Source organism: Rana temporaria, chromosome 11, assembly GCF_905171775.1.
Source record: "Rana temporaria chromosome 11, aRanTem1.1, whole genome shotgun sequence".
In the NCBI taxonomy this organism is placed as follows: domain Eukaryota; kingdom Metazoa; phylum Chordata; class Amphibia; order Anura; family Ranidae; genus Rana; species Rana temporaria.
Window position 1 is genome coordinate 90,635,553 of NC_053499.1, and position 26,372 is coordinate 90,661,924.

The 26,372-nt window shown below is 45.0% G+C and overlaps 1 protein-coding gene across 1 annotated transcript in view; it reads right to left on the bottom strand.

The window, feature by feature from the left end:
- The window catches only part of LOC120916886 (latent-transforming growth factor beta-binding protein 3-like), a 2,124,401-nt gene that overhangs the window by 71,455 nt on the left and 2,026,574 nt on the right, over positions 1-26,372 (bottom strand). The window contains 1 exon segment of the mRNA XM_040327823.1: positions 24,992-25,123. Coding sequence (XP_040183757.1) covers positions 24,992-25,123 — 132 coding nt within the window.

Here is a 26,372-nt window from a genome sequence, read left to right on the forward strand (position 1 = left end):
TCTTATGATGCAATACCGCGGCCGCCGCTGGGGGGAGTTTGCGTCGTAATACAGCGTCGGGTATGCAAATCAGCAGTTACGGTGATCCACGAAGATTTTTCCCGTCGTTACGTCGTCGCGAGTGTTAGATTTCCGTCGCAAAGATAGGGCACCTTTAACATTGTGTAAAAGTACTCCACCATGTTAAAGTATGCCCGTCTTTCCCGCGTCGCTTTTGAATTTTTTGAAAAAATTTTCTTTTTCCCGGCGCAAGTCTTTTTTTCACGTCGTGATTCACAAAACGTTGGCGCGTCGTAATTTCGCGCAAAGCACGTCGGGAAATTTGCGACGGGAGCATACGCAGTACGTCCGGCGCGGGAGCGTGCCTAATTTAAATGGTACCCGCCCCATTTGAATTGGGCCGCCTTGCGCCGGACCTGTTTACAATACACCGCCGCAAATTTCCAGGTAAGTGCTTTGTGGATCGGGCACTAAATCTTAAAATTTGCGGCGGTGTAACATAAACGGGTTACGTTACGCTGCGCCGCCGGACTGTGAATCTGGCCCTTATTTTCTGAAAAATACATCAGCTAAAATTATTTATTTTAAAGCGGTTCTCCACCCTAAAGTGGAGTCCCGCTGATCGGAACCCTCCCCCCTCCGGTGTCACATTTGACACCTTTCAGGGGGGAGGGGGATGCAGATACCTGTCTAAAGACAGGTATTTGCACCCACTTCCGGCCCGGCATTCACGGGCAAAAGACGGGCATTCCGTCACATCCCGTCGCCCCCCGTTGTGTGCTGGGAACACTCGGCTCCCAAGCACACAGCGGGAGCCAATCGGCGGGCGTGGCGCAACTCGCGCATGCGCCGTAGGGAACCGGGCAGTGAAGCTGCAGCGCTTCACTTCCTGGTTCCCTCAGCGTGGATGGCGGGGGAAGCAGCAGAGAGACGAGCGATCGCTCGTCCTCTGCTGCGATCAGCGCTGGACTCCAGGACAGGTAAGTGTCCTAATATTAAAAGTCAGCAGCTGCAGTATTTGTAGCTGTTGGCTTTTAATATTTTTTTCCCATGGCACATCCGCTTTAAGCTGACTAAGTAAATATTTCAGCACTGTCCTGAAATCAAATAAAAATAAAAAGCCCAGTTGTATTTCAACTTAAAAGGGAATTAAGTAATTTACATTCCTGCAGGTATAATTAATATGCCCATGATCGATTACATATTGATATCGATCTCCTTAAAAATATTTATATCCTATTGTGATTTTATTTAAATGTTATATGGTCTCAAGTGACAAGGCCATACATGTGAACCTTTTCAGTTCTCTCACAATCAGTGAGTATAAGTGAGATCCATATTTAGATGGCACCTTCACACAGGCATCTCCGATTTTCCTCTAAAAAGAAGGGGTCAGACGGGAGGATCATACTAAAGTGTAGGTCATCTGGAACATAATTGAAAGGTATGCTTGGAAGGTGATATTCTTAAATGCTCATATTTTCCCTAACAGGTTAGTGACATTGGGATTATTTATGAGGTTCATATTTATGCCAGGAATATAATCACATTAGTAGAAATTATTAAAATAGTTGATCAATCCTAAAATAAATATTTAGGTGTTCACACCCCTCAGGAAATGAATAAATAATCAGTCAATCATTCATTCCTGATAATCAATGACCCAATATATCATGTGTATATTGGCAACGATATATTACATTGCTTTGTTATGCACATAGATCTGGTAAGAACCACTGTGGTCCAAATTAAAATAAAACCCAAGTAGTTTCATAAATGAACATGAAACCCTAATATAATCTTGGTTACTGCCATATGCAGTAAACATATTAGTACCACAAAGGTCATTATTCAGACAGGTACTAATACATTTTTATTATTACCCGGCCATGTATAAATAGGCCGAAGATTTTAAAAGAACCCTGCTGCAATAAAATGTTTCGCAGACAGGATGAATACAGAAAAGATTTCAGTAAATCACACTCATGAAAGAAAAGTTTTCATGAAGTTCAAGAAAATATGTTTATGAAAAGATTCCTGTGATGTGGTATAATAGATATATACATAGCCAGGATCCAATCTGATCCAAGTCAAAACGTACCTTGTGTTTTAAATCAAACATTGGCCCAGATTAAAGAAGCACTTGCGCCCGCGCAACCATAGTTGCGCGGCGCAAGTGCTTACTTGCTCCGGTGTAACGAGTGCTCCTGATTCAGGAACCTCGTTACACCGACTGCAGCCTAGGATGTGACAGACATAAGCCTCCTTATGCCTTCACATCCCAGGCTGCATTCTTGCGTTGGCCGCTAGGGGGCGCGGCCTTTGTGATCGGCGTATAGTATGCAAATTGCATACTACCACCGATTCACAAAAGTTGCGCGGGCCCTGCGTACGCAAGGTACGGAGTTTCCGTACGGCGCCTTTAGCATAAGGCTGCTCCTGCTAATAGCAGGCGCAGCCAATGCTAAAGTATAGCTGCGCCTCCCGCCCGTGAAATTTAAATTTCACGTCGTTTACGTAAGTGAACCGTGAATGGCGCTGGACGCCATTCACGTTCACTTAGAAGCAAATGACGTCATTTGCCGCAATGCACGTCGGGAAAGTTTCCCGACGGAGCATGCGCTGTTCGCTCGGCGCGGGAGCGCGCCTAATTTAAATGATTCCCTCCCCCGGCGAGATCATTTACATTAGGCAGCCTTGCGCCCGGCTGTTTAGCATATTGCCCGCGCAATTTACGGAGCAACTGCTCCGTGAATCGTGGGCAAAGCGCAATATTTGCGTGGGCGCAGAGAAAAAAATTTGCTCTTTGCCCACGCAAATATTGCGCGATTCTACCTGAATCTGGGCCACTGTTGTCTCTCCATAGCTGGCTATATTTCGCTAGTGGAGACCATTAAGAATTTAAAGGAGAGGAGCTTTGTAGGATCAGTGCACCAGATCTTATGATAATCCTATACTTGATATTCTTAAACCAAATGGTCATTGCGTTTATATGCTGATCTAAGGCCCCGTACACACGAGAGGATCGATCCGCTGGAATTGATCCGCGGACCGGCTCCAGCGGATAGATCCCCTGGTGTGTACGATCCAGCGGATCTGTTTCCGCGGATTTTTGTCCCCGGGGATGGTTTTCCAGCGGATCAAAATTTCTTGACATGCTAAGAAATCGATCCGCTGGAATCCATTCCAACGGATTGATCCGCTGGTCTGTACAGACTCACCGGATCAATCCGTCCGAATCCATCCCCTGCATGCGTCGTAATGATTCGACGGATGTGTGGAATTCCTTATATGACAGCGTCGCGCACGTCGCCGCGTCATCATCGCGGCGACGGCGCGACACGTCACCGCGGACGGAATATTGAGAGTATACCTCCACTGGTAGTCCATCTGGACCTGGGGATTTATGATGCGCAGCCCGTTCCAGAGCTTCCTTCAGTTCTACCAGTGTGATAGGGAGATTTAACATCTCCCTATCCTCCTCAGCCAGTTGGGGGATGGGGCAGCCCTGCAAAAATGAAGCCATCTCCGAATCTACATTCTTGGTTTTGGAGGAATATAACTCCCTATAAAACTCATAAAAATCATCTAAGATGTCAGAGCTAATAGTGTGTGTCTCCCCGGACTCCACTCTTATAGCCAAAATGTTCGAGGAAACCCTTTGCTCCCTGGCTACCAGTGCTATGATATGTCCCGTATTTTCCCCTTGCTCAAATTGACTCTGTTGGTGGACATATCTCCTCTTTTCCGCTGCTGACAACAGTACCGAGTTGTACAAAGATTGCGCCTCAACCCAGGAATCCTGGTTACTCTGAGAAGGATCTGCTGCCAACACTTGTTCTCTGTTTTTCATTTCATCCCAGACTTTATCTTCCCATTCCCTAGAGCGGGTCTTAATGCCCGATATTTCCCTAATTAGGCACCCCCTCAAAAATGCTTTTAATGTATCCCATACCACCCCTGCATTTGCGGTACCCCTATTAATTTGCCAATACTCCTGTAGCATGCCTACCGTCCCATCTGGGGATGGGAGTAAGGTCAGCCAAAATGGGTTTACTTTCCACAATGGGCGACCCGTTGCAACCGTAGCATCCAGTCTAACCCAAAATGGAGAGTGATCCAACAATCTTGGCTCATAAGCCGAGTCCCTTACCCTTTGCATTAATGTATCGTTTCCGAGGCCCAGGTCTATTCGAGAGAGTCCGCCATGCGAGGCCGAGTGACACGAGTAACATCTCTCGTCACCGCGTCTCTCCCTCCACACATCACGGAGTCCTACTTCTGAAAGCAACAGAGCAAACGTAGTTTTTCCAACCATCTGACCTGACGCCTTAGGTATGAAAGACATTCTGTCTAATCCCCGATCCAAAATGTTATTAAAATCCCCCAATGCTAGTACAGGGGTATCTGGGTATAGAGCCATGAATTGTGCCAGCCTTCTTAGCCTTCTTACATGTTAACTTATTAAGTTTGCATAACAGGAAAACGTATCTGCCCTCTTCGTCCACTTGTTGTTGTATACATTCAAACAGAACGTTTACAGACACCATTACACTAACCCCCCTAGAGTAGGAAGAGTATGTGGAATGGTACTGCCTCAAATACTTGTGTGAATTCAGCCGGTGGATAGAGTCAGACCGCAGATGCCTCTCCTGTAAGCATATTATCTGAGGCTGCAGCCTATCAAAATATCTAAACATTGCGTTCCTTTTATCTCTATTTCCTAAACCCCTGATATTCCATGTCATAAGTAATACTCCCTTCTTTGTTACCTTATTCATTGGGACTTACAAAAACAAGTTATATTTACAATTACTAAAACAACAAAAGGAAGAAAAACTTACAGGATTTCCCTCTGCTATGGTGTGTAAAAAACAATAAATCTGACTGTAGTCGTGTTTTTCGGTTAATACTCCATTGTGAAGCATGTAATTCTCCCTGCTTGTTTTAGAGATATTGTGTGTGTTAGGCCCCATACTCACGAGCAAACATGTCTGCTGAAACTGGCCCGCAGGCCAGTTTCAGCAGACATGTTTGCTCGTGTGTGGGCGCGAGCGGGCCGAATTCCAGCAAACATTTGCCCGCCGGGCCTTTTCCCAGCAGACAAATATTCCTGGACTTGTTTTAAAACAGTCCGCTGGAATTCTGCCCGCTCGGACATGTACGGTCGTCAGTACAGACCTACCGTACATGTCCAGCCGCCCGCCGTCCCTCGCATGCGTCGAATTACTTCGACGCATGCGTGGAAGCATTTTAAAGGCGGGCCGCCCACGTCGCCGCGTCATTGTCGCGGCGACACCGCGTCATCGACGCGGCGACACCGCGGACACGCCCCGCGTATTGTTTACGCGCGGACTTCTGTACGATGGTGTGTACAACCATCGTACAGAAGCCCTCTGGCAGACATGTATGGTGAAAACGGTCCGACGGACCGCTTTCACCATACATGTTTGGTCGTGAGTACCCGGCCTTAGAGGTAAAAAGGGTTCATGTGTTACAGGCTGATTGATATGTTAATGACCCTTCCTCAGCCAGCTCCCTAGTTCAAATGGTAATTGATTTATTGTGTGTGGGAAGGAGACCGGCCTCACTGTTTACAATGATTAGATAAGTGGCTCATGTTAATTATTCTGATTGCTTCATTGTGGTCAGGCTGTTACACCTAGTAATTAACGCCGCTGATGTCCTTATCTAAAGAAAATGTGTTTTCAGGTCGGCTCCGAATTGTCTGGCTATATTCTGTATGAGAACTCCAGAGTGGGTGAAAAGGGGGTGGAGCTCCCATTGTTCCTTGATTAAGGATTTAGCTTGTAAAACTGTATTTATAACCAGCAGCAAGCTGCCAATAAATCAGTCTTGGTTCCAGCATCCAGTCTTGACTCATGTGTGGGGGATCCTGTGATGTTCTTGTATGGAGAGGAGGGAATGCTTGACGGGGATAGCATACCGATACCGTCACAATTGGTTGGTAGCAGCGGGATCTTCCCTTCTACTCTCCCTTACACCAGGATTCCAAGCAGACACTGGGAACAGTTCGTGGAAGGATTGCTAGCAACAAAACCAAGCGGGTCATCATAGCAGAATTAATGGAGCTAGACCAGGAGAACGTGATTGCAGCAACGCCAGCGGTACAAGAGATGGAGACACCAGTGATTCAGGAGGAGGAATCGCCAGCCAACAAGCTAATGAGAGAGAAGCTAGCATGGTTCGGCCCGAACCCAACGGCAGATGTGGTGCGGAGAGTGATGGAGCTACAGGAGGCTAAAGAAATAAGGGACGCAGAACTACAGTTAAAACTGGCAGCAGTCCAACAAGCAGCCGCACCTTCTCCGAACAGTGAGTACAGCACAGCAGACACAAGGAAGATTCCGTTTAGCGCTTTTAAAGCTTTTGATGAAAAGGACTGTGAAATTGATAACTACCTGGCGGATTTTGAGCGACAATGTAACCTGCACCGAATAGCTAGAAGAGAGTGGGTTGCAATATTGTCAGGCAAACTGTCAGGCAAAGCTTCTGATGCTTTCCGGACCGTGCCAGATCAGGATATCCATAGCTACGCCCGGGTTAAAGAAGTGCTCCTGGCTCGTTATGCAGTAACCCCAGAGTCCCACCGACAGAAGTTCAGGGACTCACGCAAAACCACGAAAGACTCTTACGCGGAATGGGCATGCCAGTTGTCCCTGTCGGCCTCTAACTGGGTTAACAGCAGCCAGGCCACCACCGCAGAGGACATTTTGCAACTAATGCTCCTGGAGCAATTTTACAATCACATCCAGACGGACGTCAAAGATTGGGTGAGAGATCGCAGGCCCATGACTCTACCAGAGGCCGCGAAGTTGGCGGATGAATATGCGGATACTCGCAAGACAAACCAGGTCACACCACGGGTACAACCTCCACGACCAACGGCGCCCTCACACCCACCAGCCGCTAGATACCAACCGCCTAACAGACCGATGACACCTAGCCCTCGCTATCCACGCCAGGAGGACAACGAACAACGCTGCTTCCGGTGCAAACAGCTCGGTCACTTCAAGCAGAATTGCCCCATGAATGACAACACCAGGTCAAATTGGTCTCAACCTGGGTACCGCCCACCAGCAGCAGCCCATTGTGTAGACTCGGCTTGGGATCCCCAGGAGCTGGGTCAGGAAGAACCATTGGGCACCCCTTACGAAGCCCTCATGGTACTCTGTTATTACGGACAACAGGGAACACCATTGTCAGCTGGTCATGGCCGACAGCCATGAGCCGGAGGGGCCTTGGAGGGAGTTGGGCAGAAAGAGGCACCGCCAGCTACTCTCCAAGAAGAAGAGGTCCTGGAAGTCATATAACCAGCGGACCTGGGAGGAGAAGAAGCGACTGGAGGAGATGGAATCGCAGCGGGCGCCCCAGATGCGGGCCGAGATGTTCGCCAAGGGCCCACCGGTGGCCCCTTACACCACCACCCAGTTCCTGATGATGAAGGACCACGTGGAGAGCCTGCAGGACATGAGCAAGCAGGATTTGATCCGTGAGTACATAGAGCTGGAGGAGTGCATAAGCCGCATGGAGGAGGAGAACAACCACCTGAGGTCACAGCGGGCTGACCCCCCCAGGCTCCATGAACTGGAGATGGAGCTGGAGAAGCTCAAAGAGGAGAACCGGCGGCTGCGGAGGGAGCAGGGGGTGGCTGACCTTATGGGGCTCTGAGTCCCCCCCCCGGACTCTGAGCACCAGTGCTACAGCATTTCAACAAATATAACTTTTTCTTTTTATGAATCTCCTGTGACTGTCACTTCAGAGCCATAACCTACCCCTCCCATAGCGGGACACCTAGATGGCGGCGCACAGACCCATTCGCCGTCTTCACACTGACTTCTGGTGACTTTGCAGATCGCACAAAGACTTGGGGACTGACCGGCGTGTGATCTGACGACCCGGTGGCATACCTGAGTCTGAAGCAGTTGCCAAGGGAGGTCAGTCACGCCAAACGGAATTAACCTCGGACTAAAAGCTCTGAACCCGTCAACCCTACTGGACCAGGGAAGGTCCAACCGGGTTTGCCGGAGCAGGGAGAAAAAGGGGGGCCATTGTGAAGCATGTAATTCTCCCTGCTTGTTTTAGAGATATTGTGTGTGTTAGAGGTAAAAAGGGTTCATGTGTTACAGGCTGATTGATATGTTAATGACCCTTCCTCAGCCAGCTCCCTAGTTCAAATGGTAATTGATTTATTGTGTGTGGGAAGGAGACCGGCCTTACTGTTTACAATGATTAGATAAGTGGCTCATGTTAATTATTCTGATTGCTTCATTGTGGTCAGGCTGTTACACCTAGTAATTAACGCCGCTGATGTCCTTATCTAAAGAAAATGTGTTTTCAGGTCGGCTCCGAATTGTCTGGCTATATTCTGTATGAGAACTCCAGAGTGGGTGAAAAGGGGGTGGAGCTCCCATTGTTCCTTGATTAAGGATTTAGCTTGTAAAACTGTATTTATAACCAGCAGCAAGCTGCCAATAAATCAGTCTTGGTTCCAGCATCCAGTCTTGACTCATGTGTGGGGGATCCTGTGATGTTCTTGTATGGAGAGGAGGGAATGCTTGACGGGGATAGCATACCGATACCGTCACAACTCCTATACCATCTAGTGCGTGCATAACTCATATCTCGCCTCACCTTACTGTTTCTAATTGTATTTGTAGATTAGTGTTTAGTGATTTCTCTTTTCCCCCCTTCCTACCCCAACCCCCCACCCTCCCCCCCCCCTGGCCCATCTAGGCCTTCCCTCTGGGTTGTACCTATGGCCTCACTACAACTCACACTCCTCCACTCTTCTCTCACACGCCTCCCTACATCCGTCTCATCCATACCTGTTCGCTCTTTCCTTCTACCATACATCTATACTCCTTTTATACCTTTCCTCCCCCTCCCCCCCATTATAATTGACTTTAGTGCTTTTCGTGCCTCTTCTATGTTTCTTTTTGTGTTTGTTCGGTTAATTTAAAGTGCATATCCAGAATTTAATTCTAACTAGACAATGCATTTCCTGAGGAAAATGCAAGTGGGAATGCTGAATTGCTGAGCCCGCACCAAAGCCATTCACCATAACCACTACACTATCTTTAGGACACACAGCTCCTTTCTCTATCTGCAAAGTAGAGAGTATCCTGACTTCCTGGTCGCCCCTCCCCCTCAAGAGGTTTCCCTCCCCCCCAGGTCAGTGAGGAGGAATATTGCACTGAGGTAAGGAAAGCTATTTATGGAAAGAAATAGCATTACAAACGCCTTTTAATTCACAGACCAAATACATGAATTACGCCTTCAAACAAACCTTAATAAATCCACAACTGTACATGCGATCGATACAGCGACTTCACCGTTTGAAAGACACGGCCCTTGTGAACGCATCGATATGAAATTTATGTTGATAAACTTAAAAATGTGGCCATGTCAGCGATTTAGAAAAGAGCGTCTTTGTGTGTTTTGCAGAAACATTTTTTAGACTTTTTAACATGACGGTCAAAGGGAGGGATTTTGAGGCACTTGTCTTTTAGAAGCTCCTGGAACTAAAAGTCAAATGCCTATCACAAAACTATTCACATTGCCTGAAACCAGACAAAAATACCTACGTTTTGATATATAAATTGTGTATGACAAGTAGATCTTGTGGGCGTGGGAGCAATTTGTTTCCCCTTTTTTTAAAGATCATTTTTTTTGCGGATGATCTCCACTCTAAAGGTCACATGACACACTCTAAACCTGCTCCATAGGATTACATTATAACCGATAAAATTTTCTGAAAAATTCACTAAACGTAAATTGCGTTTTCACAAAAACCGTAAAAGATATCAATCTAAAAAGTCATGTTTGGATAGCTGAATATTTTGTGACCGCTTTAAAGTTTGTTTGGTGTCTGTAAGTGAAAGTATGAAGGAGCTGAAACTTTTGGCAGAACGTGTGTTTTGAAGCAGGAAAAAGGATGTTCTCATTGACTTCAATGTTAAAAAAAAGTGTCTAAAAGCTTAATATTTTAAAAAGTATAAATAGTACAAAAAAACTTGAAGAAGTCCCATCGTTAGCTGAACGAGATGAACATTTTAAAAGTTGAATGGTCTCAATAGCTGAAAGTATGCAGAAGTTACGCAGAGCCAAAAAACGTACGGAATAATAAAATTAAAATTAAGAAGAAGAATAATAAAAAACGAATATCAATACTGGGAATGCTTATTAAAGCATTCCCACTAACTAGACAATGCATTTCCTGAGGAAAATGCGATGCGTGGGAATGCTGAATTGCTGAGCCCGCGCCAAAGCCATTCACCATAACCACTACACTATCTTTAGGACACACAGCTCCTTTCTCTATCTGCAAAGTAGAGAGTATCCTGACTTCCTGGTTGCCCCTCCCCCTCAAGAGGTTTCCCCTCCCCCTCAGGTCAGTGAGGAGGAATATTGCACTGAGGTAGAAAGCTATTTATGGAAAGAAATACCATTACAAACGCCTTTTATTCACAGACCAAATACATGAATTAAGCCTTCAAACAAACCTTAATAAATCCACAACCGCATATGCGATCGATACAGCGACTACACTGTTTGAAACACAAGGCTTTTGTGAACGCATCGATATGAAATTTATGTTGATAAACTTAAAAATGTGGCCATGTCAGCTATTTAGAAAAGAGTGTCTTTGTGTGTTTTGCAGAAACATTTTTTTAGACTTTTTAACATGACGTAAATTGCTTTTTTACAAAAACCGTAAAAGATATCAATCTAAAAAGTCATGTTTGGATAGCTGAATATTTTGTGACCGCTTTAAAGTTTGTTTGGTGTCTGTAAGTGAAAGTATGAAGGAGCTGAAACTTTTGGCAGAACGTGTGTTTTGAAGCAGGAAAAAGGATGTTCTCATTGACTTCAATGTTAAAAAAGTGTCTAAAAGCTTAATATTTTAAAAAGTATAAATAGTACAAAAAAACTTGAAGAAGTCCCATTGTTAGCTGAACGAGATGAACATTTTAAAAGTTGAATGGTCTCAATAGCTGAAAGTATGCAGAAGTTACGCAGAGCCAAAAAACGTACGGAATAAAATTACATTTTTTTACGGATATCAATACTGGGAATGCTTATTAAAGCATTCCCACTAATTAAAATTAAGAAGAAGAATAATAAAAAACGAATATCAATACTGGGAATGCTTATTAAAAACCTCTTATGTTGTTGAAGCTTTCGTTCGACAGGAATAAATTCTCCTCTTCATCTCTGCAGGTCTGGAGAAAAAGCCTGATAGAGTGAGATTTTCGTCCCATTAAAAAAAATATCCCCCTTCTCTCTGGCCTTCCGGAGCAAAGTCACTTTATCAATGTAATTAAACATTTTAATAAGTAGTGGCCTGGGATATTTATTTGCCGGTTGAGGCTTAAACGGGGTTCGATGGGCCCGCTCGATTCCAAAAAATGGTGAAAAGGATGTGGCACCAAAAACCTCCCTTAACTACTTGCCGACCGCCCACCGTCGTTATACGTCCTCACTTTAGAGATGAATATCTCGGTAACGGCAGCAGCTGCTGCCACAATCGAGATATTCATCTCTTCTGTGGGCGGCCGTGTTAACGATAATGGCGATCTCCGCAGTGAATTCGCCGCGAGATCGCCGTTATCGGTGGCGGGAGAGGGCCCCCCCCCTCCCGCCGCTGTCCCGCGCCCTCCGCCGCTTACCGTAGCCGTCGGTAGCGGCGGAGGAGATCGCGACCATCCGGCAGCTGAGCGGGGACGAGACTGAAGGAAAAATCTCCTTCGCCCGTCCCCATAGCTCTGCTGGGCGGAAGTGACGTCAAAACGTCAGTCCCGCCCAGCGTCTTAAAGAAACATTTTTTTTTTTTGTCATTTGAAAAAATGACATTTCCAAATTTTTTTTTTTTTTTTGCATTTAAGCCCAAATATGAGATCTGAGGTCTTTTTGACCCCAGATCTCATATTTAAGAGGACCTGTCATGCTTTTTTCTATTACAAGGGATGTTTACATTCCTTGTAATAGGAATAAAAGTGATAATTTTTTTTTTTTTTTCAGTGTTAAAAATTCTAAAATAAATAAAAATAAATGCGAAAAGCAAAAAAAAATTTTTTTAAAGCGCCCCGTCCCGACGAGCTCGCGCGTAGAAGCGAACGTATACGCGAGTAGCGCCGACATATGAAAACGGTATTCAAACCACACAAGTGAGGTATCGCCGCAATCGTTAGAGCGAGAGCATTAATTTTAGCCTTAGGCCTACTCTGTAACTCAAAAAATGCAACCTATTTTTTAAACGTCGCCTATCAAGATTTTTAAGGGTAAAAGTTTGACGCCATGCCACGAGCGGGCGCAATTTTTAAGCGTGACATGTTGGGTATCATTTTACTCGGCGTAACATTATCTTTCACAATATATAAAAAAATTGGGCCAAATTTATTGTTGTCTTATTTTTTCATTTAAAAAAGTGAATTTTTTCCAAAAAAAGTGCGCTTGTAAGACCGCTGCGCAAATACGGTGTGACAAAAAGTATTGCAATGACTTCCATTTTATTCTCTAGGGTGTTAGAAAAAAAAATATATAATGTTTGGGGGTTTTAAGTAATTTTCTAGCAAAAAAAAATGGTTTTGTCTCGTAAACACCGACTCTGAAAAACAGGCCCGGGGCTAAAGTGGTTAACCATCCCTCCAGGAATGCTATAGCATTAGCTCCTTCACTCTGTTCAGGCATGTACAGACAAGAAGGAAAATGCGCCAAACTAAGTGCAGTAAGTAGGAATTTAATTCAAATAATTGTGTACACAATAAAATGGTTACTCACAAAACCAGTGGTAACATGGGCATGATCTCTGATATCTTGTCTGTACATATCTTTCAGAGTCTGCTTCTGCTTCAGGAATTTGCTGCCGCTAGTGTATATTGGACTTTTTATTTATTTATTCATTTTAATGACATGGACCTTATTATGTGTTCATTATTGACTGTGCTCTTTTAATCATGCACCATCTACCTATATGTATTACTCTGTTCAGGCATGCCTAGTATCCTGATGTTGTTTCTGCGATTTCTATTTTCTAATTCATAAATTTTTGCTGCGTGTTTATCCGTTTGTTTCTGCAATTCCATAATGACTTGTTTAAGGGGAGATAGGTCATCTTCCACTGTGCTCTCCTCCAACACAGTAATTTTTTCCACCGTCTTACTCACCCTATCTCCCATTGAAAGAAGCTCGCCCTTAATGCCTTTAAGCTCTACATCCAGACCAGTTATTGAGTCTCTACAGGCATTAATAGCATGCAGCAAATCCCTCAACGTAGGCTCCTCCTCCCTTCCTGTGGGTGCTCCCTCCATGTTGGTCTTAACTGTCTTGCAGGGGGTAATACGATAGTTACAGCAGTTACAGTGTTGATTTTTCCTCCCCCTGCCCTTTTAGTACTCGCAGGTTTTGTATTGAACTTCGCCGCAGTGGATGGGCTGGCCAATACCTGGCCCCTGCCCTGGCTTTTCCGATCCGCTGCCAATCCTGCTTGGACCAATTGCTGGGGATGGATCCCCTTTACTGGTAATAGGGTGGTTCGGGCCAGGCGGTCCTGCTTTGCCGCTGCTGCCGCAGCTGCCTGGCTTTTTGCGGAGCGGGTTTTCTTAATCCCCTCCTGTGATGGTTGTACTGCCTGTATCTTTGTAGAGCGAGTGCCTTGGGTTCCTTGTTTTCCTTCCTGGGCTAAGTAATGCTGGACTAGTTGCTCCTCCTCCCCACGCCTTTTGGACATATTAGTGTCCCATGTTTAGTAACTCAGGAAGGCAAAAAAAAAGGAGAGCGAGGAAGCAGCTAATAGCCTGTTATTGATTAGTCTGCAATTAATGAGGATATATCACCATAGGTGCAAACGTCCCAACCCAACGTCCCAACCCTAGCTTCTGGGGTAGACACTATCGCATATGTGCATATCTTCCCGGGCTGTTTTAATCATATGGAATTAGGCTGCGACTCATCTGCAGCAGAGCCACTCATTAAAAGGCGATATTAAGATCTCATAGATGACTGATAGCTGCCTTTGATATTGCTTACTGATTACTTTTTCCACTGATAAATGTCCCATCAGCCATAGGCAGTAAAGTTCCTTTAGTGCTAGAGAGAGTATGGGCAGTGTAGAGAATAAATCAGTAAGGGGATATATAATGCCCTTACCTGACCTGACATCCAACAAGGGTTTTTCATTTGTGCCTCTGCACCGATGGTCTGTGCAAGCTACCAGCACCTCCGTCTCCCCTTGCCAGCTCCTGTTCGTGCTGTGTCCTGTGTGACACCAAGATAGAGAGATCTCGTTCTGACAGCGAGATCTCGCGAGAACTCAAGCAGCCCCGTGCTCTGTACCACCCTCGGTTCCCACGGCTCACTGAAGCCCGGCTCTATCCCCCGATCCAGCCGGCAGGCAAAGGGACAGGAAAAAGGACACAGTGAGATCCTTACAATTGGACACCGTGGATGTCTTCACCCGCTCCGCTTGCTGCTCCACACAACGCACCAGGGGTCAGTAAGAGTCACAGTAAGAGTCCCAGGGATCGCATCACTCGCCTTCTCCTCCGCACACCAGGTTATATCAGCAGATATCAGCGTAAGATATAGGGTACGGTACTAGCACTAGCCTCTAACAGCTATGCAGGAGGTAAACTAACGCTGCTTCTGCTAGCAACTTCCATAGGTTAGAGACACGTTTTTAGCACTCTAAAACCGTCATGATTTTTCAGTCCAGTGGGGGAGGTGGATTGGAGTGGAGACTCACACACTCACACCAGCACCTCGCACGCACCCTCCCGCATCCGGCCACGCCCCCCAGATATGTTCTTAACCAGTTGAGGGAGGCGGGTGTTTGAAATTTCATTTCAGGAAGACCAATGGTGACGCTCCAAGGTTAATCTCCTGAGGCCTACGGTTTACAGCTGAAGTCTCGCACAAGAAGAAAATGGAGACTGTGATGATGTCAAGAGTATCTGCCAATATCAGTGAATTAATATGAAATTGTATGCTTGTCATCCTAGTTTCCAACCAATAATGCTGGAAGGTAATGTATAAGAAGAGACTAAAAAGGATCAAGAGAATGTAATTTAATAAAATGACATTGTGATATTTCTCTCTTGACTAATGCCGCGTACACACCATCACTTTATGTGATGAAAAAAAACGACGTTTTTAAAAACGTCACTTTAAATAACCGTGTGTGGGGGAAAACGTTGTTTTATGCCTTCTGAAAAACAACAAAAAAAAATTGAAGCATGCTTCAATTTTATGTGTCGTTTTTCAAAACGTTGTTTTTTACTTCACAGAAATTGACCGTGTGTAGCAAAAAACGTTGTTTAAAACAACGTTTTTACACCCGCGCATGCCCAGAAGCTAGTTATGAAGCGAGCTTCAATGGAAAAACGTGGTGAACTTAACCTCGCTTTGTTAGAACATTGTGAGAAAAACGATGGTGTGTAGGCAACTTCGTCTTTGAAAATTGAAGTTTCAAAAACGTTGTTTTTTACTTCACAGAAAATGTCGTTTTTTTTCATCACATAAAGTGATGGTGTGTATGCGGCATTACAGATCTCCAAAACTTATACTTCAGCATTAGTGTTGATCCTGCCATTCATGGCAGAATAATATCATTAAATCGTTGATGATTTTTTTTAGTTAATTAAAATAGTTAACCAATCACTATATCATATATATATATAGCATAGTTAGAAATGGTAAATCTTAATTAATAAGAATATGTATTCATACTGTCTATTTACTTCAATAAAAAAAAGATTGACAATCCAGACCAGATCGTTGATTGGTAAAGGTGAAGTGATCTACCAAAGACGCAACGATCACATGGATGATGTCAATCCTTGGCATCCCGTTCCGGAGGGAACCGTCACCAAAACACACTCCAGACCCGATCGTTTATTGGTAAAGGCAAAGTTAACCACCAAAAGACACCACGATCGTCTGGATGATGTTAATCCGTGATGCCCAGTTCCGGATGGAACCTGCCGCCACATCGAATCCTTCATCAGGAGTCATGAAGCAAGATCCTCCAGGATTCGTATTGTCGGAACGAAAGATTTGTTGCAGAAGTCCCTTGTTCATTTGAATCCAAGAATATCCGTTGAAAGTAGGGATATTGAATCCCATTTACAGCTTGTAACACTACAAGAGCGGATTCACTGAAGAGTTTCTTCGATTGCTGGCTTACCAGTTTTGTTTTATTACACTTGAAATGGGGGGGTGACACCACCACTGCAACAGTTAATTTTGTTTGTATAAAGACTTGAACTCATCAAGGAAGATCCAAGTCTTAGGCCCCGTACACACCAGCGGATCTGTCCGATGAAAACGGTCCGCTGCCGGATTTTGGTCTGATGGCTGTACACACCATCAGACCAAAATCCCAGTGGAAAACAAACGCGGTGACGTGTCGCGACGTGGCCGTGCCGTCGCTGCGATTATGACGCGGCGACGTGCGCGACCCTGGAAGGTCAATGCTTCCACGTATGCGTCGAATCACTTTGACGCATGCAAGGGATGGCGGCCAATCGGACATGTCCGGTGAGTCTGTACAGACGACCGAACATGTCCGACGGACATGGTTCTAGCGGACATGTTTCTTAGCATGCTAAGAAACATTTGTCCGCTGGAAACCTGTCCGATCCGCCGGACATTTGTCCGGTCGGCCGTACAGACGACCGAACATGTCTGCTGAAACTGGTCAGCGGACCAGTTTCAGCAGACATGTTCGGTCGTGTGTACGAGGCCATACAAGAACATTCTTTATCATATGGATGAAGAAAGGAACATTTTTCAAGTATAAAGAAAAATAATAATATGGACATATTTGTTTTTTTTAACCACTGATATTTCTTCGGACACCGTTTCTTAATATGTCTTTGGCTATTTCGCCACACTATGAAGGAACGTGGGGGGGATTTGTCAGAACATTTGGGGTTAAAAGTAGACATGTACACAGAAAAAAAATTTTGTTTGTTTTTGTTCTGTTTCGTATCGTTCTGTAGGTTCGTTTCCATTCGTTTTTTCGTAAGACGCCCGTTTTCCTGTTCGTTCCCGTTCGTTTTTCGTACGACGCGATTTTTTCGTATTCCGATCGTTTTGTATTTTGGTTACCGTTTTATTTTCGTACATGCGGGATGGTTCGTTATTCTGTTTAATTCATGTTCGTTACTAGTGTTGCTCACGAATATTCGCATTGCGAATATTCGGCTCGAATATAGCATATTCGAGAAATCGCGCTATATTTCGAATTTCGCGGTGAATATTCGCAATTCCGAATATTCGCATTTTTTCAATTTGATTTTTAAAACAGATCACATCCTATCGACGTCTAAAAGCATTGCTGGTATGATTAGAGACCCTGGGCAGAGTAGCTAAGCTGAGGCGATCCTTTTATGTTGCCAAATTGAAAAAAAAAATATTGCGATTTTTCGCTATTGCGAATGCGAAAATAATTGCGAATTTTCGATAACTGTGGTAGGAGAACTCTGATTGTCTCTGATGCAAAAGGGGGGGGCTTTGTGTATGTGTATGTTATGAATATTTGTATGTTTGATATTATTATTTTTTGTAAGAAGGAAAAAATTGCGCATACCTTAAAAAAGGGGAGAATACAGCAGCAACTCAAAAATGTTATACAACATAAATTAATACAAGACAGAAAATGGAGTCGCTCTACAAGAATAAAAAATATGTCTAGTGACAAGACATGTGGGCAAATTATAAAATAAGCAAGCGCAAATAACTTGTGAAATACACAGTGAAACAAATATATAAAGAAATATAGTCCCAATAATAGAAAAATAATCTTTCATAAAAATGTCTTTGATATGTGAAGTGAAAAAAAGTCCAAAGCATGCAGCATGAACGTGTTCAATCTTTAAGGTGTTTGATTGACAAACGGCTGTGACAGATGGATAGAGTAAAGAATCACCACCAATGCAAAACACTTTTTATTTTCTATTGTAAAATATCAAGAATATTCTGAGCCAATCAGAGTGCTCCTTCTGCATTTGCCGAATATTCGCAATTATTTTGTATTGTAAAATATCAAGAATATTCTGAGCCAATCAGAGTGCTCCTTCTGCATTTGCCGAATATTCGCAATTATTTTGTATTGTAAAATATCAAGAATATTCTGAGCCAATCAGAGTGCTCCTTCTGCATTTGCCGAATATTCGCAATTATTTTGTATTGTAAAATATCAAGAATATTCTGAGCCAATCAGAGTGCTCCTTCTGCATTTGCCGAATATTCGCAATTATTTTGTATTGTAAAATATCAAGAATATTCTGAGCCAATCAGAGTGCTCCTTCCGCATTTGCCGAATATTCGCAATTATTTTGTATTGTAAAATATCACGAATATTCTGAGCCAATCAGAGTGCTCCTACAGCATTTGTCGAAATTGCGCAATAAATATCGCATTCGCATGTTGCGATATTTCGATAAAATATCACGAATATTCTGAGCCAATCAGAGCGCTCCTCCAGCATTTCTCGAAATTGCGCAATAAATATCGCATTCGCATGTTGCGATATTTCGATAAAATATCACGAATATTCTGAGCCAATCAGAGTGCTCCTACCGCAGTTATCAAAAAAATCGCAATTATTTTCGCATTCGCAATAGCGAAAAATCGCAATAATTTCATTTCGATAAAATATCACGAATATTCGAATTTAGCGAATATATCTCGAATATTCGAATATATATTCGAGATATATCGCGAAATCGAATATGGCATATTCTGCTCAACACTATTCGTTACTTGTTAGACAATAATTTTCATGAATTTTCGTTGTTTTGTACTTTCGTAAATATATCGCGGGATTCGCGGCACTTTCAACACGCGGCTCATCCATATTAACTACTGTTAAGCCCAATACACTTGGTCAGACTTTTTTAACAACAAACATAAAAACGATCGTTTTACCCAACGTTCGTTCGTTTTTAAACTCCATCAGAAAACCATTTTTGGGTTCCAGGTTCAAAAGTCTGGCCAACTGATCTCTCCCTTCAGACGAAAATCCACAGAAAAGTTTATTTGGCTTTACTGTACTACTGTACTCAGCACAAAAGAGAAGCTGCTTCACTAACTAACTACACTCACTGCCCATTCAAAAAAACGAAAATTACATCTTATAACAAAAGATTTGTATTCTGTATTTTGAAACCAAATTACAAACAGAAAAAAGGAATTCAGAATACAGAATACAAATCTTTTGTTATATATGTCATATGAACATACAAACAGAAAAATGATTCAAACAAAATACAGAATGAAAATCTTTTGTTAGATGTCATATGAACATACGACTGAAAATCAAAATACAAACAGAACAAGGATTCAAACAACATACAGAATGCAAGTCTTTTGTTATATATGTCTTTTTCGTTCTTTTGCTGTTTTCGTTTTGTCGTATTTTCATCGGATCGTTCGTTCGTATTTGCGGTTGTTCGTTATGCGGCTCATTCGTAATCCTGTCGTTTTCGTATTTTGGTGCTTTAATTTTTTCGTATGTACACATTATTCTGCAGGGTACGAAAATGAACATTTTCGTACGAAAATAACATTCGTACGAACGGGAATGCACATATCTAGTTAAAAGAATACATATAAGATCGCACATTTTATATGTTTCATAGTGTTCCATATTCATATATATGTTTAGCAGAAGCGACACCATTTTGTGTCTTAAGTTGAGTCACAGTCAAAACCTGTGAATAAGGCTGTGTTACCAGAAGGACTTTATGTCTCACAGGGGGGTGTAGAAACCGTGTATGTGCCATCTCCCAGATCATAAATTAGAAGGCTTGACACTGATAAGATGTGAGATGAAAAGCCTGGCACAGCATGACACAAGCTGTTACAAGCTACACAGTGTGGTCTTTGTACGATGAGACCAGAGGGGCTTATTCACAATCCCGGTGGAATTATATATATATATATATATATATATATATATATATATATATATTATAGTATTGTTTCTTTGTAATACCTTAACAATATATGTGTATTAGTAATTCATATATAAGCCTGTTTAATACATAGACATTACTGGGGTCCTAGGTATAAGATCCTATAATAACTTCAAAGTATTAGACTGCTTTGATCACATACCGGCATTAGTTTAAAGGAACTTTCCAAGGCATGTGTGCTGATCATAAAATCTTATCTCAATCATAAATTTAGGGGTTGCCAAAATGTCTAGGTTTGTTGTCATATTGTTTGACATATAAAATAATTTATGGTGTTATACCAGGCCAGAAGTCACAGGGGGGTCGTAAGTCATGGTTAACTCTGAATGACCTTAAAATTAGGAATTATTCCTTAGACACCACTGCCCCCTACAGGTTAATATCGGCATGGTTCAAGATGGTCACCCACCAAAACATATTGTCATGTGACATCGCCAGTCATGTGATAGTGATATACACACCCACTTCTTTGGGGAGATAAAAAGTGATTACACAAGACAGGAGGGGGATCTCTGAAAAAGCTCGGTGGGAGAAAGATGGCTGGAGCTGATCCCTGGAGGGCTGATGGCTGTAGCTGCTCTGATAGCTGATCTCTGAAGGAAGCTGGAAGGCAGACATTAACCGCAAACATGTAGGGGGCTCACAGAAGTCCTTCAGTAGGACTTTCTCACTTCTCAAACAGCAAGATCTCTTACATACTGGTAATGTATAATCTTGATTATTTACCTTTTGTTAATTTGAAGGTTTTCACATACACACAACCAAGACCGTTTAAATATACTTGGCAAATATAATTTGGGAGTTGGTTATGTCTAACTGCAGTATGACGTAATTGTATTCCAAATATTAAAGACATACATATTACGTTTGTCTTTGAAAAGCTAAGTGCCAACGATGGTAAATCGGTTTTGGAGTGAGGTATGTGAAAATAAATTCTTCCTAAATTTAAAATTAAGCTTGTTTGCATTGCAGAGCTTGTGTACAAATATAACATTTGTTCTGTACACATATATAATAAGTAGTAGAAAGAGATCTGTTTGTCATTGAGAAGAGATAATACAAGGTCAAGGTTATGTCACTAAAAGCTAAAAGGTTTTAAATACGCCAAGATGATTTAAATAGGAGCTATGAATATACCTTGTCATATAATGTAAATACTATCTGAATTTTCAAGCGTCATTTATCTCTATTGTAGAAGCATATCAATTATTTGTTTTAACACGAATTGTACCTGATTTTAATTCTGCACTATACCTTTGGTTAATAAATATATATATTTTAAATATTCATTTGTATTGCTTGTCCTCAAAATAGCACGGATAAAAGAATTTTGATATCTTGTATTGTAGGAAAATGGTATCTCTCCCAAAGCACAGATTTACATATTTTCATAAATACAATAATATTTTATAGTTCAGAATAAACGTTCTGACAGTATATATAGGCTCTATGCCGAGATACGTCAATGGTTCTGACAATGCAGTCCAGCGATGGCTGCATGGCATTTCTCAGTGTAGCTTTTCTGCTGATGACAGCAGTGGGCCATGCCTGCCTGATGTGTTAAAATGTCCCCTTATAATCCCCTTCACATGTCTGTCTGACAGGGGGGGAGCAAAATATTTCATGTAAGTTAAAAAATATAAAATCATCTTTTCAAAATGCAGTGAAACTACGTATGTATCATAGGCGTGCGCACGGGGTGTGCCGAGTGTGCCTGGAACTTGTCAATGCGCCTACTGAGAGGAGAGGGCACCTGGAACTTGTCAATGCGCCTCGTCCTCTACCTGGCTGAATAACAGCAGAAAATGTGTGTGGCGGCTCAGGAGTGGGCAGCAATCAGCAGCACCCCTGGTGAGATGTGGGCGGCTGGGCATCCATCGCTAGCGCCAAGAGCCCGAGACTCGGACACCGCCTCCTCCTTGATCTCATCCCCTGACCCGCCTCCCCTAGGAGGCAAGCGGCCGCAGTGTACCTCATGCTTCCAGAGCATGGACTGCTCCAAGTTCCTCACTGCGCTCTGATGTGAAGCCCGGAGCTGAAGGACAAACAGGCTCGCCGCTCACTGGGGGCACAGAGCTGTCACTGAGGACGGGCAGGAGGTGCAGGTTGCTGCTGGAGCCGCTGGAATTGGGCGGATCGAATCAGGAGACTGGCATCATGGTATGGAAGGTCGGTACCATGACCATCATACACACCTGCAGACAGAGACTGGGACTGCAGGAACAGGGCTAGGGGTCTCTTATCTCCCCCCTAACTCCCCCTCCCTCTCTCCAAGCCCCCTCCCCCTCTCTCAGCCACCCCCTTCTCTCTAAGCCCCCCTCTCTTCTCTCTCAGCCCCCCTCTCTTCTCTCTCAGCCCCCCTCCCTTCTCTTCAAGCCCCCTGCCCCTCTCTCAGCCACCCTCCCTTCTCTCTAAGCCCCCTCTCTTCTCTCTCAGCCCCCCTCTCTTCTCTCTCAGCCCCCCTACCTTCTCTTCAAGCCCCCCTCCCCCTTTCTCAGCCACCCTCCCTTCTCTCTAAGCCCCCTCCCTTCTCTCTATGCCCCCCTCCCTTCTCTCTCAGCCCCCTCCCTTCTCTTCAAGCCCCCCTCCCCCCTCTCTCAGCCACCCTCCCTTCTTTCTCAGCCCCCTCTCTCTCAGCCCCCTTCCTTCACTCTCAGCCCCCCTCCCTTCTCTCCAAGCCCCCTCCCCCATCTCTCAGACACCCTCCCTTCTCTCTCAGCCCCCCTCTCTCTAAGCCCCCCTCTCTTCTCTCTAAGCCCCCCTCGCTTCTCTCTCAGCCCCCTCCCTTCTCTCCAAGCCCCCCTCTCTTCTCTCTCAGCCCCCCTCCCTTCTCTTCAAGCCCCCTCCCCCTTTCTCAGCCACCCTCCCTTCTCTCTAAGCCCCCTCCCTTCTCTCTATGCCCCCCTCCCTTCTCTCTCTGCCCCCTCCCTTCTCTTCAAGGCCCCCTCCCCCTTTCTCAGCCACCCTCCCTCCTCTCTAAGCCCCCTCCCTTCTCTCTATGCCCCCCTCCCTTCTCTTCAAGCCCCCCTCCCCCCTCTCTCAGCCACCCTCCCTTCTTTCTCAGCCCCCTCTCTCTCAGCCCCCTTCCTTCACTCTCAGCCCCCCTCCCTTCTCTCCAAGCCCCCTCCCCATCTCTCAGACACCCTCCCTTCTCTCTCAGCCCCCCTCTCTCTAAGCCCCCCTCTCTTCTCTCTAAGCCCCCCTCGCTTCTCTCTCAGCCCCCTCCCTTCTCTCCAAGCCCCCCTCTCTTCTCTCTCAGCCCCCCTCCCTTCTCTTCAAGCCCCCCTCCCCCTTTCTCAGCCACCCTCCCTTCTCTCTAAGCCCCCTCCCTTCTCTCTATGCCCCCCTCCCTTCTCTCTCAGCCCCCTCCCTTCTCTTCAAGCCCCCATCCCCCCTCTCTCAGCCACCCTCCCTTCTTTCTCAGCCCCCTCTCTCTCAGCCCCCTCTCTCTAAGCCCCCCTCTCTTCTCTCTCAGCCCCCTCCCTTCTCTCTCAGCCACCCTCCCTTCTCTCTAAGCCCCCTCTCTTCTCTCTTAGCCCCCCTCCCTTCTCTTCAAGCCCCCTACCCCTCTCTCAGCCACCCTCCCTTCTCTCTAAGCCCCCATCCCTTCTCTCTCAGCCCCCTTCCTTCACTCTCAGCCCCCCTCCCTTCTCTCCAAGCCCCCTCCCCCATCTCTCAGACACCCTCCCTTCTCTCTCAGCCCCCCTCTCTCTAAGCCCCCCCTCTCTTCTCTCTAAGCCCCCCTCGCTTCTCTCTCAGCCCCCTCCCTTCTCTCCAAGCCCACCTCACTTCTCCCTCAGCCCCCCTCTCTCCAAGCCCCCCTCCCTGCTCTCTCAGACCCCCTCTCTCTAAGCCCCCTCCCTTTTCTCTTAGCCCTTCCCTCTCTCTTAGCCCCCTTCCTTCTCTCTCAACTCAGCCCTTCCCTCTCTCTAAGCCCCCCTCCCTTCTTTCTCAGCCCCCTCTCTCTAAGTCCCCTCCCCTCCCTCTCTGCCCTCCCCATTCGATCGGACCCCTCCCTTCTCTCTCAGACATCCCCCCTCTTAGCCATCCCTATACTCTCAGCCATCCCCCTCTCTTTAAGCTCCCCTCCTTTCTCTCTCACCCCCTGTCTCTCAGCCATCCCCCCTCTCTCAGCCCTCCCTATTCTCTCAGCCCCCCCTCTCTCAGCCAACCCGTCTCTATGAGCCCACCCTATTCTCTCAACCCCCCTCTCTCTAAGCCCCCTCCCTTCTCTCTCAGCCATTCCCCTCTTTTAGCCATCCCTATACTCACTGCCATCCCCCCTCTCTTTAAGCTCCCCTCCTTTCTCTCTCACCCCCTGTCTCTCAGCCATCCCCCCTCTCTCAGCCCTCCCTATTCTCTCAGCCCCCCCTCTCTCAGGCAACCAGTCTCTATGAGCCCACCCTATTCTCTCAACCCCCCCTCTCTCTAAGCCCCCTCCCTTCTCTCTCAGCCCACCGGTCTCTTTCAGCCCCCCTCTCTTAGCCCTCCCCCCATTCTTAGCTCTCCCTCTCTCAACCCCCCTCTCTCTCAGCCCCCCTCTCTTTCAGCCCTCCCTCTCTTTCAGCCTTCCCTCTCTTTCAGCCCTCCCTCTCTTTCAGCCCTCCCTCTCTTTCAGCCCTCCCTCTCTTTCAGCCCTCCTTCTTTCTCAGCCCTCCTACACCTCTCTCTCAGCCCTCCCTCCTACACCTCTCTCAGCCCTCTCTTCTCCTACACCTCTCTCTCTCAGCCCTCCCTCCAACCAAAAAACTGAACAAAAAAACCTGTGCACATGTACCAATTTATTTCTAAAAGTGCGCATGTGTGTATATATATATATATACACACACACATGCATGTGTGTTTGAGCTTTGGGGTGCACACCCTAATGTAATAGGCTGCACACGCCTACGGTATGTATGTATTATGTATGTATGTATGTGTGGTTCTTATATGACCAAGTACACAGAAACAGAGCAAATATTATCCTAATAAGAACTTTGGCTCACCATTGCACCTCGTCCGAGTAATGTCTAGCTGGAAGCCTCCATTACACTCACATGAAAATCCATGTGAGCCTTTCGCACAGCGACCATTCACACAAGAGCACTCATTTGACTCCTCTTCTGAACTATCTCCACCTAGAATGAGAATAATCAAAATAAAGCACACAAACTAAAGTAGCAGGTTTATAATACTATCAGTTTCAGACCAAACCACAAACAAGTAATACTTGAGATGTTTATCAGGATCACACAGCTAATTATTTTATTATCTCATGCTATACATTATGGCCTGCAAAGATATACTTCAGCCAAACAAATTGCCCAATTAAGTGCATACAAGATGCACAGCCTACCTGTTCAGGGTTTTCATCTAAGCACTGCTTTTGTGCATCATCTTAATTCAATGCTGAAATCTTTCTAGCAGTCTTCTGTTCTTGGAACACTATTTTACTTGGCATTATAAAGTTCAATGGGTATTACCACTGCTATCTATTTCATTGATTCTACACCTTAAGTGGTCAAAGAATGTGTCATAATGCAAAAGATCTCATCTTTCTAGAAAAGGTTTTAAACCCCAGACAATTGTTCTGCCTGTGTCCCAGTGGAAATATTTTTCCTTCATTTCCTGTACAGAAAAAGTGACAGGAATTAAAAACAAACCTTTTCAAATACGGGGAATTCCTCTCTTAAAGTCATTGTAAACCCTCATTAAAAAAACAAAAAACAAACATGGCTATACTTACCTGCTCTGTGCAATGGTTTTGCACAGAGCAGCCTTGATCCTCTTCCTCTGGGATGCCCGCTGGCACTCCAAGCCCCTCATCTTTATCGGGTGCCCCCACGAAAAGCTGCTTATCATGGAGATACCCATCTGTGCTCACTCCCAAATCCCGCTGCTGCGTCCATTGACACAGACAGCGGGATCTGTCCCTGCCACCCCCTATTTTGTTACAGCTTTTGATTGACAGCAGCAGGAGCCCATGGCCCCCACTGCTATCAATCTGTCCAATGACAAGAGCGATAACGGCTGGAACCACTGTGCATGAGCAGGAGCATGAGCACATCGCTGGTTCGGACTAAGGTAAGAAGGGGGGGTGGGTGTCTGAGGGGCAGCTGCAGCACAGAGGTTTTTCACCCTAAAGAAAAACCCAGAGCAATGAAAAACACAGTGTAATGGGTGAAGGGCTGGCATGATGGGGTTAACAGGAACAGTGTTTACCTTGTGAGCTGTGCTGCATGTTACAAGCAGCAGGAGGGGATGATTTTTTCCCGGGTTTTGAGTAGCTGTTTTGTTATAAACAGCAGGATTGGTTGGGAGCAGGTGGGGGGAGAAGGGGAGGTCATAAAAGGGGGGGAGGAGCCCGCCCTCGTGACCACACGGAGA